Source organism: Pseudophryne corroboree, chromosome 7, assembly GCF_028390025.1.
Source record: "Pseudophryne corroboree isolate aPseCor3 chromosome 7, aPseCor3.hap2, whole genome shotgun sequence".
NCBI classification, from domain to species: Eukaryota; Metazoa; Chordata; class Amphibia; order Anura; family Myobatrachidae; genus Pseudophryne; species Pseudophryne corroboree.
In genome coordinates this window covers 97,049,164-97,068,234 of record NC_086450.1, presented here as the reverse complement: position 1 = coordinate 97,068,234, position 19,071 = coordinate 97,049,164, and the positions used below count along the sequence as shown (strand labels likewise).

Below are 19,071 nucleotides of genomic sequence, written 5' to 3'. Positions count from 1 at the left end.
CTCTTCCTTTATACGGCCATACTGTGCCGTTTGGAATCTGCATCACCTGACCACTGTCGTGTCCATAACATCTTCTGGCAGTTATGGACATCGCGTTTATTCATGATGCCAGAGTGCAAATATCCCTCTGTGCATCTCGCATATATAGAAATGCTCTATAGTCAATAAAATACTGTCCCTGTCAAGGGTATCAATATTTTTAGTCAGGGAATCCGACCAAGCCACCCTAGCTCTGCACATCCAGGCTGAGGCGATCGCTGGCCGCAGTATAACACCAGTATGTGTGTATATACTTTTTATTATATTTTCCAGCCTTGTCAGCTGGTCCTTGAGGACGGCCCTATCTATAGACGGTACCGCCACTTGTTTTGATAAGCGTGTGAGCGCCTTATCCACCTTAAGGGGTGTTTCCCAACGCGCCCTAACTTCTGGCGGGAAAGGGTATACCGCCCATAATTTTCTATCGGGGGGAACCCACGCATCATCACACACTTTATTTAATTTATCTGATTCAGGAAAAACTATGGTAGTTTTTTCACATCCCACATAATACCCTCTTTTGTGGTACTTGTAGTATCAGAAATACGTAACACCTCCTTCATTGCCTTTAACGTGTGGCCCTAATAAGGAATACGTTTGTTTATTCACCGTCGACACTGGATTCAGTGTCCCTGTCTGTGTCTGTGTCGACCGACTAAAGTAAACGGGCGTTTTAAAACCCTTGACGGTGTTTTTGAGACGTCTGGACCGTACTAATTGTTTATCGGCCGTCTCATGTCGTCAACCGACTTTGCAGCGTGTTGACATTATCACGTAATTTCCTAAATAAGCCATCCATTCCGGTGTCGACTCCCTAGAGAGTGACATCACCATTACAGGCAATTGCTCCGCCTCCTCACCAACATCGTCCTCCTACCTGTCGACACACACGTACCGACACACAGCACACACACAGGGAATGCTCTGATAGAGGACAGGACCCACTAGCCCTTTGGAGAGACAGAGGGAGAGTTTGCCAGCACACACCAAAAACGCTATAATTATATAGGGACAACCTTATATAAGTGTTTTCCCTTATAGCATCTTAATATATATATATAAGCATATCGCCAAATTAGTGCCCCCCCTCTCTGTTTTAACCCTGTTTCTGTAGTGCAGTGCAGGGGAGAGCCTGGGAGCCTTCCCTCCAGCCTTTCTGTGAGGGAAAATGGCGCTGTGTGCTGAGGAGATAGGCCCCGCCCCTTTTTCGGCGGCCTCGTCTCCCGCTCTTAACGGATTCTGGCAGGGGTTAAATATCTCCATATAGCCTCCGGAGGCTATATGTGAGGTATTTTTAGCCAAAATAGGTATTCATTTGCCTCCCAGGGCGCCCCCCTCCCAGCGCCCTGCACCCTCAGTGACTGCCGTGTGAAGTGTGCTGAGAGGAAAATGGCGCACAGCTGCAGTGCTGTGCGCTACCTTTAGAAGACTGAGGAGTCTTCTGCCGCCGATTCTGGACCTCTTCTTACTTCAGCATCTGCAAGGGGGCCGGCGGCAAGGCTCCGGTGACCATCCAGGCTGTACCTGTGATCGTCCCTCTGGAGCTGATGTCCAGTAGCCAAGAAGCCAATCCATCCTGCACGCAGGTGAGTTCACTTCTTCTCCCCTAAGTCCCTCGTTGCAGTGATCCTGTTGCCAGCAGGACTCACTGTAAAATAAAAAACCTAAGCTAAACTTTCCTAAGCAGCTCTTTTAGGAGAGCCACCTAGATTGCACCCTTCTCGGCCGGGCACAAAAATCTAACTGGCTTGGAGGAGGGTCATAGGGGGAGGAGCCAGTGCACACCACCTGATCCTAAAGCTTTACTTTTTGTGCCCTGTCTCCTGCGGAGCCGCTATTCCCCATGGTCCTTTCAGGAACCCCAGCATCCACTAGGACGATAGAGAAAATTATCTATAAGTACAGTGGTTTTGTAACTCATTTGCCCTGCTTACCCCGCACTTCCTGATGCCATGTACAATGACGTCACAGCTAGGTATTTGTGCTTGTATAATACCACACACGGACCTGACAAATTAAGTTGCTTATAGTTGTACTCATTTTATCAGACACAAGCTGTGTAAAATGAGCCCGGAAAAAAATAATCTGCCATTCTGCTCATCTTGCAGAGGGCCAAGAGATATGAGAGCTATGCCATGAGAGAACACTGGTATTTGCGCTAAGTTCTCACCAAGATACAATGGCAGTACATCAACACCAGGAGATGTGGGGCCGACAGTAATAGAAATTGTTAAAATGACAGTACATAAAATAAGCATCAGATACATAAGCGTGACTGTGGACAACTGAGTGATTAATACGCAAGTCAAAAATAATACACTAAATTCAATTAAATACAAACATCTAGGACAGGACGTAATAGAGTCCGCATGACGTGTTGGATGCCAGCGGAACTGACTTTTTTTTAAAGGGGCAATCATTTATAAGATATGGATTTGCCTCGTAAATGACTGCCCCTTTAAAAAAAAATAATAATAATACACAACACATCAGTTTGGCTGGCAAACCACACGTCGGACGGACTCGTACTATTACATCCTGACCCTATTCTCTTCCCCATAGGAAAAGAAAGACAAATGAAACACAAATGGGAATTTGCTATCCTGGTTTAAAATGCAGTGGACCAATTGTAAATATCTAATAAATAATATGAACAGAACGCAGATGCCACACTTATAGGAGAGATAGTACCAGTGGGAAGGGTTAAGACACGCTCAGCCAATCAGAAGCGGTTGCTGATAGTCATTACCTTTGCATATTTTGCACTTGCAAGGGACAGACCCCATGTGAAGTGTACATACATTATTGTGGTCTACGTGGGACAAGTTTGCATAGAGCCACCCTTACAGTACTCAGCCAAGGCATTCACTCCCTTTCCATCACCCATTCTGTCTCTCCACGCGTAAAGGCACCAAAAGAATCCAAAATTACATATAGATGCAAGTGTTGAAATGGTGTGCACATGGGCAGTACATAAATTGTGCACCCTCCACACAGTACAAACAGTTGGGTTGGGCAGAAAGTTCTCTCCAGCGCCCATCCACCTGCTTTTCTTATTCCTGGCCAAGCAAAACGTTTGTCAAAACATAGACTGGTGAAACAAAGAACACAACTGTGTCACCTAGTGTGGTTTACGTCTCACACTACATAGCTAGCTTTGTACTTTAGCATCTTTTTTCGCATCACAGTTACACGTAAACAGGAAGTTCACGTGATGTTGCATGGCAGGACACATGGCGTTGCTCAGTCATATATAGTAGGTCCCCAGTCTCTAACCCACAGCACGCACATCCATGTGCTATTATCACAATAGCAATGCGAAACAGATGCAAATACCCATTCACGATTGCAAGACTTTCTTCTGGCAGCTCCCACTCTGTGGAATGCCCTCCCACGCACTATAAGAATCGTCTCTAGTCTCCAAATCTTCAAGCGTTCGCTGAAAAAACTCACCTCTTCAGGCAAGCTGATCACATTCCAGAACCGCCCACAAAACCTTCATTAATACATACATATAATTACATCCACTTCTGAAGTTCACACATCCTCACATATAGTACAGGTTGAGTATCCCTTATCCAAAATGCTTGGGACCAGAGGTATTTTGGATATGGGATTTTTCCGTATTTTGGAATAATTGCATACCATAATGAGATATCATGGTGATGGGACCTAAATCTAAGCACAGAATACATTTATGTATCATATATACCTTATACACACAGCCTGAAGGTAATTTTAGCCAATATTTTTTATAACTTTGTGCATTTAACAAAGTGTGTGTACATTCACACAATTCATTTATGTTTCATATACACCTTATACACACAGCCTGAAGGTCATTTAATACAATATTTGTAATAACTTTGTGTATTAAACAAAGTTTGTGTACATTGAGCCATCAGAAAACAAAGGTTTCACTATCTCACTCTCACTCAAAAAAGTCCGTATTTCGGAATATTCCGTATTTCGGAATATTTGGATATGGGATACTCAACCTGTATTTTATTTTTCTTCAATTTGACATCCTCCTGACCCCAGGCCAACATTGCTGTGTGACCATGTCATACACCTCACCAAGAAACTGCAATTCTGGCTGGACCATTATGCAATAGATAGCACCTATGCTTGTGTATCGAGGCCTTTTTCTCTATACACTGCAAGCTTGGGAGCAGGGCCTTTCTACCTCCAAGTCTGTCTGCTATTACCCAATTTTGTAATATTACTGTTGTTACAGTTGTAATGTGCAACAGAATATGCTGTGCTAGATAAGAAACGTAATAATTCAGTAAAACAGGACGCAAGGCGAATCATAGTCACATTATTTCTCTTATGTCCTGGGGTCCACATTAGTACCATGGGGTATAGATGGGTCCACTAGGAGCCATGGGCACTTTAAGAGTTTAATAGTGTGGGCTGGCTCCTCCCTCTATGCCCCTCCTACAAGACTCAGTTTAGAAAATGTGCCCGGAGGAGTTTTTCTAGTTTTATTAGTCTGAGTTTGTTATTTTACAGGAGGCTGGTTGGCACCAGTCTGCCGGCTTCGTGGGACTTAGGGGGGAGAACGGCCCAAGTTCCTAAAGAGTTAATGGTCCCGTTTCTCCGCAGACAAGACACTGAGCTCCTTAGGGAATCATTTGCAAGCCCCACCACAGCAAGTGTACCCTCCCGCAGCACGCCACCACCCCTAACAGAGCCAGAAGAAATGAAGAGTGGTGAGGACAGCACCAGAGTCCCGGTTAGCTGGTCGCCGGCAGGTATGGTAGGAGCACAGCGCTGCGTGCAGGCTGTGCTCCAGGAGGCTTATAAATCACGTGTGTGTGTGTGTGTGTGTGTGTGTGTGTGTGTGTGTGTGTGTGTGTGTGTGTGTGTGTGTTAGACACTGCTGAAGGGCGCGCCGATCCAACGCTGACACCCTACACTGGCTAAAAGTCTGACAGGGGTTCTAACCCGTTGTCAGACACTACAATACCTCAGGCCAGTATTAAAAAAAAAAAAAATGCGGGAAGCTGAGCGCCATTACGGGGAAGGGGGGGGGGGGGGCGAGGGAAGAGCTTCACTAGCAGACCCAGCAGCTCCCCAGCGCCATTTTCTCCATGCGGATCTATACAGAGGATGCTGACAGGAAAGCGCTGCCCCTCCACATCAACTCCAGACTACCTCTGCGGTACCAGGGGGTTATAGAGGGGGAGGAAGGGGGGGAGCAAGTTTGTTAGTACTAAATACCCTATTAAGGGTAGTTAGTCTGCGCCTGGCTAGTTTTATTATTAGCTAAGAAGGGGCGCTGTGTGACTGGTTTCCTCATACTCTGTGGCTCTCCGAAGGTCTCTGTGGGAAAGTGTGTGTGTGTGTGTGTGTGTGTGTGTGTGTGTGTGTGTGTGTGTGTGTGTGTGTGTGTGTCTGTCTCACATTACCATGTCAAAAGACTGTGGGCGAATTGCGGCACTTTTTCGCCCGTTTTTAAATTCGGCCGTCGACAGGTGGGTGCCGGAATTCGACATATTCAATAAAAAAACGAATTAGACAGTCCCGCTGTCGAAAAACGGCCGATTTGACGGATTTTGATTAGATGTTTAAAAAACGGGAAAAAACCCGGAAAAAAATTGCGTGGGGTCCCCCCTCCTAAGCATAATTAGCCTCGGGCTCTTTGAGCCGGTCATGGTTGCCAAAATACGGGGGGGGGGGGAAATGACAGGGGATCCCCCGTATTTTAACAACCAGCACCGGGCTCTGCGCCTGGTCCTGGTGCAAAAAATACGGGGGACAAACAGAGTAGGGGTCCCTCGTATTTTTTGTACCAGCACCGGGCTCCACTAGCTGGACAGATAATGCCACAGCCGGGGGTCACTTTTATACAGCGCCCTGCGGCCGTGGCATTAAATACCCAACTAGTCACCCCTGGCCGGGGTACCCTGGAGGAGTGGGGACCCCTTCAATCAAGGGGTCCCCCCCCCAGCCACCAAACGGCCAGGGGTGAAGCCCGAGGCTGTCCCCCCCCATCCAAGGTCTGCGGATGGGGGGCTGATAGCCTTGTTGAAAATGTAAGAATATTGTTTTTTTGCAGAAGAACTACAAGTCCCAGCAAGCCTCCCCCGCAAGCCGGTACTTGGAGAACCACAAGTACCAGCATGCGGGGGGGGGGGGGGGGGGGCCCGCTGGTACCTGTAGTTCTTCTGCAAAAAAATACCCAAATAAAAACAGGACACAGACACCGTGAAAGTATAACTTTATTACATACATGCTGACACATACTTACCTATGTTGACACGCCGACTCTGGCCACGTCTCCAATGTCGACGTCCGGGGTACCTAAAAATAAAATTATACTCACCTGATCCAGTGTCCGGTTCTTTTATTGTAATCCACGTACTTGGCAAAACAAAAAAAACACATTTACCCGAACCAGACGGACTGAAAGGGGTCCCATGTTTACACATGGGACCCCTTTCCCCGAATGTAGAGACCCCCCGTGACTCCTGTCACAGAAAGGTCCCTTCAGCCAATCAGGAAGCGCCACTTCGTGGCACTCTCCTGATTGGCTTTGCGCGTCTGAGCTGGCAGACAGCGCATCGCACAGCTCCCTCCATTAGTTTCAATGGTGGGAACTTTGCGGTCAGCGGTGGGGTTACCCGCGGTCAGCCGCTGACCGCGGGTGACCTCACCGCAAAGTTCCCACCAATAAAGATAATGGAGGGGGCTGTGCGATGCGCGTCTGACAGCTCCGACGCGCATACAGCCAATCAGGAGAGTGCCACGAAGTGGCGCTTCCTGACTGGCTGAAGGGACCTTTCTGTGACAGGAGTCACGAGGGGTCTCTGCTTTCAGGGAAAGGGGTCCCATGTGTAAACGGGGGACCCCTACTCTGTTTGTCCCCCGTATTTTTTGCACCAGGACCAGGCGCAGAGCCCGGTGCTGGTTGTTAAAATACGGGGGATCCCCTGGCATTTTTTCCCCCCGTATTTTGGCAACCAGGACCGGCTCAAAGAGCCCGAGGCTGATTATGCTTAGGAGGGGGGACCCCACGCATTTTTTTTTTCTGATTTTTACACCATTCCATTAAAAAAAAAAATTTAAAAAAAAAAAATATAATAATAATAAATAATAATAATAATAATAATAATAATAATAAATAAATATTTTTAAAAATATATAAATAATACTTGTGCCTCCTAAATAGACAAACCAAGTACCTAATCCCTTCTAATATAAATAGATATGCTATTACCAATAAAAAAAACACACAAAAAACATGTTTTTAAAAATTTGTATTAGATTCCGCCAGCAAAGTGTGGCGGATTGACAATTACGAATTTACTGTCTAAAAGCACTGTTGTCGAATTTACAATCTTCAATTGAATATACTTTTGTCGAAATGCCGCATTTGTACCATTGCAGAAATGTCGAATTTGACAAATGTCGAATTTCAAAAAGTCGAATTTGGAATGCCCGTTTTTCTTGGCGAAGAAGTACTGTATTGCATTGTCGAATTATTATTTTTTTTAGCGAAAATGTCCCGTTTTTCGACATTTTCGGGAATTCGACCGCAATTGCATATACCCCTGTGTGTCTTGTACAGCAGAGTGTTTCTCTTCTCCTGGAGAGTCTATACAATGTACTCAAAACAGTACACATTCTCAGGCTTCTGGGTCCAAAACCCCATGGGTGGACTCCATAAGGGGGATGATTTCCAATATGTCTACAAAAGTTATCCCATACTGAGGAGACGCAGTTTTTGTGAAAATCTGTGGATGAATAAAGACTCAGCCCTCACAACTGCGCCTCTCACCCCACCCACGTATCCAAAAAAGCGTACACTGGCCCAGATATTGCAGGCTGACACTGATGACGATGCCTCAGATACAGGGGACGGTGAGGTGGATCTGAAGGGGAGGTAATGCAGCTCTCACCCAATGGGTGCAAGCTATGATTGAGGCTATTAGGGATGTATTGCAGATTTCAGAGAAGGTACCTGTTGAAAATGAGGAGTATTATTTTAATATAAAAAAAAAAAAAAAACACTATTACTTTCCCTGCATCAAAGGAGTTAAACTCCCTCTTTGAAGGAACTTGGGTAAACCCAGAGAAAAAGTTTCAGATCCCTAAAAGGTTACTCATCTCCTTTCCTTTCCCTCAGGAGGATAGGAAAAAGTGGGAAAACCCACCTATTGTGGATGCCTGTGTGTCTAGATTATCACAAAAGGTTGTTTTACCTGTCCCTGGCGCAGCCCCCTTAAAGGATACGGCTGACCGCAAGATTGAGACTACACTCAAATCACTGTACACAGCTGCAGGCGTGGCCCAGAGACCCACTACTGCTTGTGCGTGGATCTCTAGGGCTATTGTAAAATGGTCAGGTAACCTAATTGATTATTTAGATTCAATGCAGGAGTGAAATTTACTTACTATTACGTTCACATTCAGGATTCTGCAAGCTTCATGGTGGAAGCTATGAAGTAAATTGGCCTGCTTAACACACAGGTTACAGCTATGGCAGTTTCGGCATGCAGAGGACTGTGGCTACGCCAATGGACTGCAGATGCAGACTCCAGGAGAAGCGTGGAGAGCCTGCCCTTCACAGGTGAAGCCCTGTTCGGTGACGAACTGGATACCTGGATATCCAAGGCAACTGCGGGTAAGTCGACATATCTTTCTTCCGCAGCTACACCGGCTAGGAAATCATATCCTGCACCTACACTGGAGTCCTTTCGGACAGCAAAATTTAAAAACAAATCCAGGAGTTCATCCACTGCCTTCAGAGGGGGTCGAGGAAAACCCAGAAAACCTGCAGCGACAGGTTCTCAGGATCAGAACTCAGGTTCTGCTTCCTCAAAGCCTTTGGCATGACTGTGGACCACACTGCCTGAAGAACAGGCAGGTGGGAGCATGGTTAAAAGATTTCAGTCACATCTGGGTGACTTCATGTCTAGATCCCTGGGTCAAAGAGATTGTTGCCCAGGGGTACAGACTGGAGTTTCAAGAACTCCCACCTTACAGATTCTTCAAATCAGGCTTACCAGCTTCTCAGGAAGAAAGTACAATCCTGCAAGAGGCGATTCAAAAATTGATACAAACACAGGTCATTGTTCCAGTTCCACCTCACCTACAGAACAAAGGTTATTATTCCAACCTGTTCATGGTACCGAAACTGGTTCGGTAAGGCAGATCTTAATCTTAAAATCCCTGAACCCCTATTTGCGGGTATTCAAAGTCAAGTTGGAGTCTGAGAGCGGTAATCTCAGGTCTGGAGGAAGGGGAATTCTTGGTATCCCTGGATATCAAGGATGCGTACCTTAATATTCCGATCTGGTCGCCTCACCAGGCGTATCTCAGGTTTGCAGTACAGGACTGTCACTACCAGTTTCAGGCCGTGTTCACAAAGGTCATGGCAGAGATGATGCTCCCCCTCCACAAGCAGGGAGTGAACATTATTCCATACCTGGACAATCTTCTGATAAAGGCATCTTCCAGGCAGAGTATTGCTCTCTCAACTACTCCAGGACCATGGATGGACTCTGAACCTTCCAAAATCACATTTGGAACCAACAAGGAGACTTCCCTTCTTGGGGATGATACTTAAGTAAAGAGGGTATTTCTTCCATTGAAAAAAAGCTTTGGTGATCCAGTCAATGGTGCGGGATGTCCGGAAGCCAGCTCGGGTATCGGTTCATCAGGGCATTCACCTACTGGGGAAGATGGTAGCCGCCTACGAGGCACTGCAGTACGGAAGATTCCATGCAAGATTCTTCCAGCTGGATCTCCTGGACAAGTGGTCCGGATCACATCTTCACATGCACCAGTGGATATGCCTGTCGCCGAAAGCCAGAATTTTGCTCCTCTGGTGGCTGCAGACTTCTTACCTAATCGAAGGCCGCAGGCTTGGGATTCAAAATTGGATTCTTCTAACCACAGATACAAGCCTCAAAAAGTTGGGGAGCAGTCACCCGGGGGGAAAACTTCCAGGGAAAATGGTCAAGTCAGAAAGCCATCCTACCAATAAACATTCTGGAACTAAGGGCTATATACAATGCCCTTCTACAAGTGGCACATCTTCTTCAAGATCAAGCCATTCAGGTTCAGTCGGAAAATGTAACAGCGGTGTCCTACATAAACCGACATGGCGGAATGGAGAGCAGAGCAGCAATGTCAGAGGTAACAAGAATTCTTCTCTGGGCAGAGAGACATACAGTGGCGCTGTCGGCAATCTTCATTCCGGGAGTAGACAGCTGGGAAGCATACTTCCTCAGCAGACACGATCTCCATCCAGGAGAGTGGGGCCTTCACCTGGAGGTGTTTGTGGAGGTGACAAGCCGGTGGGGGAATACCTCAGAAAGACATGATGGCCTCTAGTCTTAACAAGAAGCTACGGCGGTACTGTTCCAGGTCGAGAGCAGTGGCTGTGGACGCGCTGGTAACTCCGTGGGCGTTCCAGATGGTGTACGTGTTTCCTCCACTTCCGCTCATCCCAAGAATTCTCAAAAGAACAAGGGTTCAGGCGATACTCATTGCTCCGGACTGGCCAAGAAGGGCTTGGTACGCGGATCTTCTGGAATTACTAATAGAGGATCCGAGGCCTCTTCCTCTTCGCGAGGACCTTTTACAGCAGGGGTCGTTCGTCTATCAAGACTTACCATGGCTACGTTTCCCGGCATGGAAGTTGAGCGTCAGATTTTAGCCCGGAAGGGTATTCCAAACAGGGTGATTCCTACTCTGATCCAAGCTAGGAAGGGAGTAAAGTCTAAGAAATACCATCATATTTGGAAAAAATGTGTGTCTTGGTGTGAATCCAAGAAGTTTCCTGCGGTGGAGTTTCAACTGGGGCGTTTCCTCCTTTTTCTGCAAGCAGGTATGGATGTGGGCCTATGCCTGGGTTCCCTAATGGTCCAGATTTCAGCCTTGTCCATTTTCTTCCAGAAAAAAATTGACTGCACTGCCTGAGGTTCAGAAAGGGGTTCTGCACATCCAACCGCCCTTTGTATCTCCTAAGGCTCCTTGGGATCTTAACGTGGTGTTGCGGTTCCTGCAATCAGATTGGTTTGAGCCTTTACAGAAGGTAGATGTAAAGTTTCTTACATGGAAGGCTGGCACGCTGTTCGCCTTGGCGTCAGCAAGACGTGTGTCAGAGTTGGGGGCATTGTCTCTCAAGAGCCCCTACTTAATTTTCCATGAGGATAGAGCTGAACTCAGAACGCGTCAGCAGTTTCTTCCTAAGGCTGTATCAGCATTTCATATCAACCAACCTATTGTGGTGCCAGTGGCTACTGACACCTCGGATACTTCAAAGTCCTTGGATGTTGTGAGGGCTTTGAAGGTATATGTGAAGCGGACAGCTCGTCATAGGAAATCGGACATGCTGTTTATGCTTTATGATCCCAACAAGATTGGGTGACCTGCTTCTAAGCGGACAATTGCTCGCTGGATCAGGCTAACTATCCAGCATGCTTATTCCATGGCAGGATTGCCAGTTCCAAGATCTGTACAGGCCCACTCTACTCGTTTAGTGGGTTCTTCCTGGGCGGATGTCCGGGGTGTCTTGGCTCTACAGCTTTGCCGAGCGGTTACTTGGTCTGGTTCGAACACCTTTGCCAAGTTCCACAAGTTCGATACTTTGGCCTCTGAGGACCTGAAGTTTGGTCAATCAGTTCTGCAGGAGCCTCAGCACTCTCCCTCCCGTTCTGGGAGCTTTGGTACATCCCCATGGTACTAATGTGGACCCCAGTATCCTCTACGGACTACGAGTACAGGATTTACCGGTAGGTATTTAAAATCCTGTTTTTGTGGCACCCCAAATGGTACTATTTGTCACAATTTAAAAATAAGTTAACAAGGACATTTCAATGAGAGATAGATAGATAGATAGATAGATAGATAGATAGATAGATAGATAGATAGATAGATAGATAGATATGTGTGTGTGTCTCTGTACCCACGCAGAAATAAACTACACTATACTTAAATACTCCAAAATGTTTAGATAATGTATCTAATAAAGTACAGTTGTGGAATGTTGGATTACTCATACGGTGTTTGTATGGTTAAAAACAGCCAATAAACAAACCTGTACATTAAGACAGTTTGCTTTACATGGGGGGTTAGTCAGCTTTGTTAGCAACCAAAAAAGCACACTAATGGGCAAAACCAAGTTGCACTGCAGGTTGTGCAGAGAGATTTAGATTTGGGTGGGTTATATTGTTTCTGTGCAGGGTAAATACTGGCTGCTTTATTTTTTACACTGCAATTTTTAAAATGATGCTGCAACCCTTCCAAATAAATACATAGAGACCCAGGTAGCGGCAACCTCACAAAATGCGAGATAATCGCCCCACACCCCTCTGCACCTGATCAAAGTTTAATACTCAAACCACAGGAAGAACTTACATTTCAGGCCTTCCGGCACCTCAGCATTGTAATACTGAGCGAGTGGGTGTCTGGCAGCCATCAGGCCAGAAACACTGACAACAGGTGCCAGGATACCGAAATTCCAAGTTTCTTATTCACAAATGGAAGTGGGTACATCATTACGGGAGGCATTTGACGGCACTGGTATCCTGACAGCCGGCATACAGACAACTATTCTCCCTCTTGGGGGGCCGACGACACCCCTGGAGGGAGAATAAATAGCGTGACGCATGTAGCGCACCACCGTGCCCGCAGCGTGGTGAGCGCAGCGAGCCCGCAAGGGGATCTTTTGCGCTCGCCCCGCTGCCAGTATGCCGGTGGTCAGGATCCCGGCGCCGGCATCCCGACAGACGGCATAACGTAGTAGACCCCATCATTACAATCTGCACTTTTTCTAACAAACCCATACATTGATTTACAAAACTAATAGTTATTCAACAACAGCCTACCAGTGTTTCCCTGCTCCAGTCCTCAGGGAACACAAACACAGCATGTTTTCCAGGTCTCCTTACAGAATCACAAGTGTATTGAAAACACGCAATGATAGGGGTCCTGGAGGACTGGAGTTGGAAAATACAGGCCTAGACACTGCTTTGATTTTGTGATGACAATTGTCAGCTCTTTCCTTAAGTCACAAGCAGTAACTTCCTAAAACCAGTGCTTTACAGAAAGGAGAAACAGGAAAGCAAACAAAGATATTATTGATAATTGTACAGGGACATATTTCTCAGCATCATATTATAATACTTTATGTTCCAGGGAAATATGGAAGAAAAAAAACATGGAATTCAATTGCGGGTGAATCCTTTTGCCCAGCCAAATCAGCACAACAGCCGTGCTGTACGGAAGCCCGATTTTGCACAAGTGTTCACTGCCCCATATGGTAGGGAGTATATTTGTGGAAATCGTCCATTAGTCTGGCCAGGCGAAGGGTGCGAGACGGGGCCCCATTGCCGGCATTTAAACGAGGCGTCAATAGCAATTCGCACACTTCACAGGCAACTGAATTTGCCCCCCAAAGACAAGAAGATAACCTGAATGAGTCAGTTGCCATAAACAAACTGTGGGGTCGATTCTATTCGGCAACTAATGAATAGCGCCGGGAATTAGCTCCCGACGCTATTCAATTCAGCAACTAGTTACGTCGGCGATGGCCCGTTCTCGCCGACAAAACAGGTAGTTTTGTCGGGAGAACGGGCATTCTCCGACTTAACTCCCCGGCGAGAGGCTGATTCCCGACAGAATCAGCCTCGCGCCGGCCGCGAGGCAGCACTTTTGTCGGGTTTCTCTTCTCATCCCCCGGGGATGAGAGAAGAATTCCCGACAATTGCAGGTAACTAGTTGCTGAATTGAATAGCGTCGGGAGCTAATTCCCGGCGCTATTCATTAGTTGCCGAATAGAATCGACCCCTGTATCTTGAAAAGCCCTGCAGAAATTTACTAGATAAACCAGGCCCATAGATCAGCTCTGTGATCTATCAGCTCACAATTACTGGACACAATTTTACATTTCTGAAAACAAAGATCAAAATCAGAGGTCATACATCACAGATACCAGACAAACCTTTAAATCCACAACACATTCTAAAATATTTGCCACAATGTGGACAAATACCAGATGGCATTCAACTACCAGTGATGATTCAGAAGGACCAAACATTAGCCAAGGAAGCAAAAGTTATAAGAAAAAGAGAATAACAAAAAGCAAACAATTTTGAAACACTATATGAAAATAAAATGAAACGGTAAATACATTGTGCTTATAATATTTAAGCTATTTACAAATACAGATGATTATACAATAAATACCTTAATAGGGGCTGTAGAAAACTTGACAGTTCGTGTTGGCGTTGGGTCTTCCTCCTCAGGCAGTCCGGGTACTTCCTCATAATCACTACAGAGATCATAATCCTCTTCTTCATTGGCCAATAACTTATCACTTCCAGCTGTTGGATGTTCCGCCTCTGTGTCTCGGTCATCATCGAATGCTGCATTTTCAATACCAAATGCTCCAGTGGAATACCTTAGTAAGTTTTTGTTCTTATCAATCTGTTCCTCAAATTCACTCCCATCCTCATCGTCGCTGTCTATGTCATCCGTGGTTTCATCAGTCGGCTTAGCAATGACCTCCGTGCCAGTATCTGCCATGTTTTTCCAGTGACTTTCACTTTTTTCTTTGACATGACTCTTTGCAATCTGGACACTGTCATTGAGACAAATCTTCGGATCAAGAGGTTTTATATCGTCAAACACGTCATCCTTTAAGTTTTCATCTTCTTCACTCTCTGAAGATTCGTTTTGTAATACCACTAGTTCTGCTCTTACCATTTCCGTTTGCGTTTTGTCGGATGTAGGAACCTTAGAATCACCAGCTTCTTTAGCTTGAGATATATTGTTATTCTGAGAAGCAGTGTCCTCGCCCCTTACAGTATTTTTTATGTGGCCTTCGTCATCAAAGCTCACTTTCTTTTCTAACCTTTGGTCCTTAGCAGTAATTACACTGCTAGTCCCGTCATTATTATTGGCGTTGATGCCTGCATTCGTCAATGCAGCCAAGTGGTTTACAGTTGCTGGAGAGACAGTACTGTTTGCATCTATTAAAATCTCCTCTGTCTTGGACAAGTCTCTAGGTTCCTCCCCATCACTGTCAGCAAGAAAACTTTCTAGCCTCCTGCTTATTGGCCCTGCATTCAGAGAGGAAGAAGATGAGGAGGAAGTAGACTTTCGGCTGTATGTACTGTCATCAGTCGACGTAGACTTGGTCACATTTGAATGTGCACTAGTGGGACTAAGATCACTAGAGGTATTTTCCACTTCGATAGACCCGTGTCGGCGCTCAGTTCTGGTCACCTCCTCCTTGGTTGGGGAAGACTCTTCAAAAGTGGTTTGGCGATTAAGATTTCTTTCAAATAGTTTCCTGGTTTCCGAAAACTTCTCTGCCAGGGCAACCTTCTCAAGGTCCACTTCCTCGCTTGTCTTGACCACCTTGTCAGTGGATGGCAGATCAGGGCTGATGTTTAAGGCATTATTCTTTTGCACATTTACAACAGAAGTGTTTGTCGGTGGAGAGGAATTATCGGACTTTATAAGTTTGGCTTCAATCTGATTTTCATTGGGAGTTGAGCTCATCTGCATAAACATATTCTTGATCTTATGAACCCGGTTACCATAGGAGGCACGGCCCCGGGTAAGGTCAGCTGGTGCCCCATTGGTGTTTAGCTTTAACGATGCAGGTTTTGGAGAGATTTCAGGCTTTACACCATCAAAGGAGCACTTAATGGCATGAAAATCAGACTTGTATGAATTTCTGTGTGGAGATGCACTTCGGAGGGTCCTCTCCCCTTTCCCTTCCGTTTTCATCATTTTTGGGTCACAAAATACACCCGCTGGAGAAACTATGCAGTGTTACACGCCTTTCCACATGGACAACAGGGATCATAGGAATTAGTGCTGTGCTGGGTGCATGGGAAATCCCAAGCAATGAATCACTGCCTCCACACTCAGCTGTCTGACTAATTTCATCGCAACAAGACAACCATCTGCTGAAAGAAAAAAAGAAAATCAAACCAGGGACAAAACATTTTGCCATATGCATGCAAGCTACTAGTATGATGGAACAGAAAACTGTATGCCAGAATCAAATGGATTTCTTACAAATGAACAACCCACTCACTGTTCCTACACATTATAAAAGTTTTAAGAATACAGATACAAAGTTAAGGTGACTACATTGCAACACCTGCACTAAATAGTCAGGAGGACAGTGTGTCCAGAGCGTCATAGCACAAAGTCAAGCAGGTCATGCTGGGACTTACAGTTCCACAGTAGTAGGATGCATACTGCATCTCTGTTAAAAATCCACCAGATGTCGGATACAGACGTTGTACCAAAAACCAGCCAAAGCACCTTAACCCGCAGCTGCTGCAGAACATCTGGTCACAAACCAACCCATGCATAGAATTATGAGGGCCACATATTTTGCACTGTTACCCTTTGGCCTGCATATTTTCCAGGACACAAAACAATGAAGTAGAACTCTAAAATAAAAATAACTTATTTTGTTAAATAAAGAAATTGATAAGTGAATTCATCAGTGGTGCTCCAGTGGTTGTGGAACTATAAAGCTCAGCATGCCCGATTGACAGGGCATGTTTTGATGTAGTCCCATAACAGCTGGAGGGTCACAGAGCGGCCACCTAGGATTCAGTATCCAAGTGATGCCCAACAATTAGTAAATAGGATTCTGTGGTTGCAAGTGGAACAATAACAGTTTGTTCTGGAACTTCTTGTGATACTATAGGCGGCAGCAGCAGCACTGAGGAGGCTCGCATGCAGCAACACACAGCTCCCCAGCCTCCTCTCTTGCTGGAAGGCAGCCCAGCTGGGTGACCTCAGGAGGAGCAGACAATGGATGTAGGGGGGCTGATGAAGAAGTGCATCCACCATGACTGGGGAGGCTGGGACACCCCTGGCTACTTCCCCAGCCCGCAGGCACAGTGAGGGGGCGCAGCTCCATTCTCGCCCCGGCCCCAAATAAACTTCCCAGGCTGTGCCCCATCTCGCGGGAAACTTCGGAAAGTACCTGAACTTCTCCTTCTCCCCCCGCCGCGGTGTTCTCGTTGGATCCGTCCCGGGTGAGATACGAAGCCAAGGAACAATCCAACCGGGACCGGAGGGGGTGCCTGGACCCAATAAGCCTGTCTTATGCCACTCTTAGCCGCGCCGCCATGGCTTTTCCCTCCTCCCCCAGGCTCCGTCCTTCTCCTTCTTCCTCCTCTTCCCAAATAATAACTAACTGCCAAGCGCAAGCGGAATGCGCGCACACGGCTCCCAGCCAATCATGGGCTAAGCGTAGGGCGCGTCCCCGCTCCAGGGCTTGCGCGCGCCCGCGTCCTCTCCAGCGCCGCAGGAAGGAGGGGGAGCGGGCATGGGAGGAGGGAAGGGAGAGAGCTTCCCAAGGCGCGCCCCCGGCCTGCTGTCTCCAGTGTTGCCCTAAAGAACGCGGCCGCGGGCACTCGCCCCGCTCCTGTGTATCTATATCAAGTGAAGTCCCAGAGGCCAGGCAGCAGCAACATGTGGCTGCTCAGTGCTCAGTGGCCGGCGCTGGGGGACCTGTAACTCCCAGCATGCTCTGCCGGCTGGGGGGTACAAATGCCCGCACACAGCAACTGGCCTGGCACAGTGTACAGTATATTAGTGTTATGCAGGCAGATGGGAGAGGGTCGTGCAGGGTAACAGCCACTGGAAGTTATTGAGACAGTTAATGTATTCCCAGAAGTGCCAGGGCTGTGCCAGTCATGTATGCCGCAATAATAGAGCTGCCATGCACGGCTTGGCATTGGTGTGGCTATGCCAAAAAGTCAGTCTGAAGCTGGGTACACACTGGGACATGTCGGCAAGGTGGGCCGACATATCGGATCCTGGGTACACATTAAAGAACATAATGAAGGTTGGAGCTACATCACCCGTTCCTTCATGACACATGCCACGGTCGCTAGCGTTATTGCCCGGTTGGCCATGCAGTAGGGCGCTAGTGACAGTGGGCACCCACGTATTGGGCATACACATTAAGTGATATTCCCAAGTTGGCCAGAAGCAACATCGGGCCAATACAATATTGTCCCAGTGTGTACTGAGCTCAAGAGCAGTGACCCATCATTAAAGGCTGCAGTCTGTTATACCGCTTTCACACTGACAAATATTTCCCGGGTTATTGCACATGAACGCGCATCAACCCGGGAATTTCCTCAGTGTGAAAGGGTACTGAAAGAATATCCCAGATCGAGCGTCCCTGCATTTCACCCCAGGTCTCGACCTGGGTTGAATCTGGAATCGTCCCGGGATGCGGTGCAGTGTGAACAGGTAAGCCGGGTCAAGACGGCCCGGCACCCGTTCACTGCATAGGAGGAGGCGGCGCTTGGAGATGATGATCTCCAAGTGCCACCTCCAATAGCGTCAGCGGTGACGTCACCAACCCGGCAATATGCCGGGTTGGGCAGCATGTCTGAAAGGGGTCTCAAGCCAGGTCGCACCTGGGAAACACCCGTGTACATATTCCCAGGTGCAACCCGGCTGTGTCAGTGTGAAAGGGGTATTACTGTTTGGGGACGGGGAATCCAAAGCTGCAGCAGTGATGTGCACTGCGTCCATCTGTTATTGCAGCCCATAATTCATACAGCCACAATGACCCACTGTACATGGGGGGTAATTCCAAGTTGATGGCAGCAGGACATTTTTTAGCAGTTGGGCAAAACCATGTGCACTGCAGGGGAGGCAGATTTAACATGTGCAGAGAGAGTTAAGGTCCATACACACTTAACGATATAATGAGCGACGTCGCTCATTTTCCCCCTCCTTGAGCGACGTCGCTCATTATATCGTTAAGTGTGTATGCCGCCAGCGACGACCGATGCGCGGCCCCGCGGGTCGGCAACGATCGTCGCTGGCGGTAGGGCATGCATGAAGGATGTGGACTGTCGTCCACGACCTTCATGCAGTGCTGGCGGGGGCGTGACGTCACTGAGCGATATGAGCGGTCATATCGCTCAGTGCGTACAGGCGGCCGCCGACCGGCCGGCCCGGGAGGGGGAGACGTTAGACGATGTCGCTCACAGAGTGACATCGTCTAATGTGTAT

At 47.2% G+C, this 19,071-nt stretch overlaps 1 protein-coding gene across 4 annotated transcripts in view; it reads right to left on the bottom strand.

The window, feature by feature from the left end:
* The window catches only part of LOC134944679 (neurabin-1-like), a 199,285-nt gene extending 182,023 nt beyond the window's left edge, over positions 1-17,262 (bottom strand). Inside the window, exons 1-2 of one of the 4 annotated variants that reach the window (XM_063933457.1) lie at positions 17,018-17,262; positions 14,245-15,977 (exon numbers count right to left, since the gene is read on the bottom strand). In XM_063933457.1, the coding sequence (XP_063789527.1) occupies positions 14,245-15,798 (1,554 nt within the window). In that variant the 5' untranslated portion in view covers positions 15,799-15,977; positions 17,018-17,262. The remainder of the gene's footprint in view (positions 1-14,244; positions 15,978-17,017) is intronic. The other 3 variants (XM_063933454.1, XM_063933455.1, XM_063933456.1) reach the window with 3 other exon arrangements.
* Between the last annotated feature and the right edge of the window lie 1,809 nt (positions 17,263-19,071).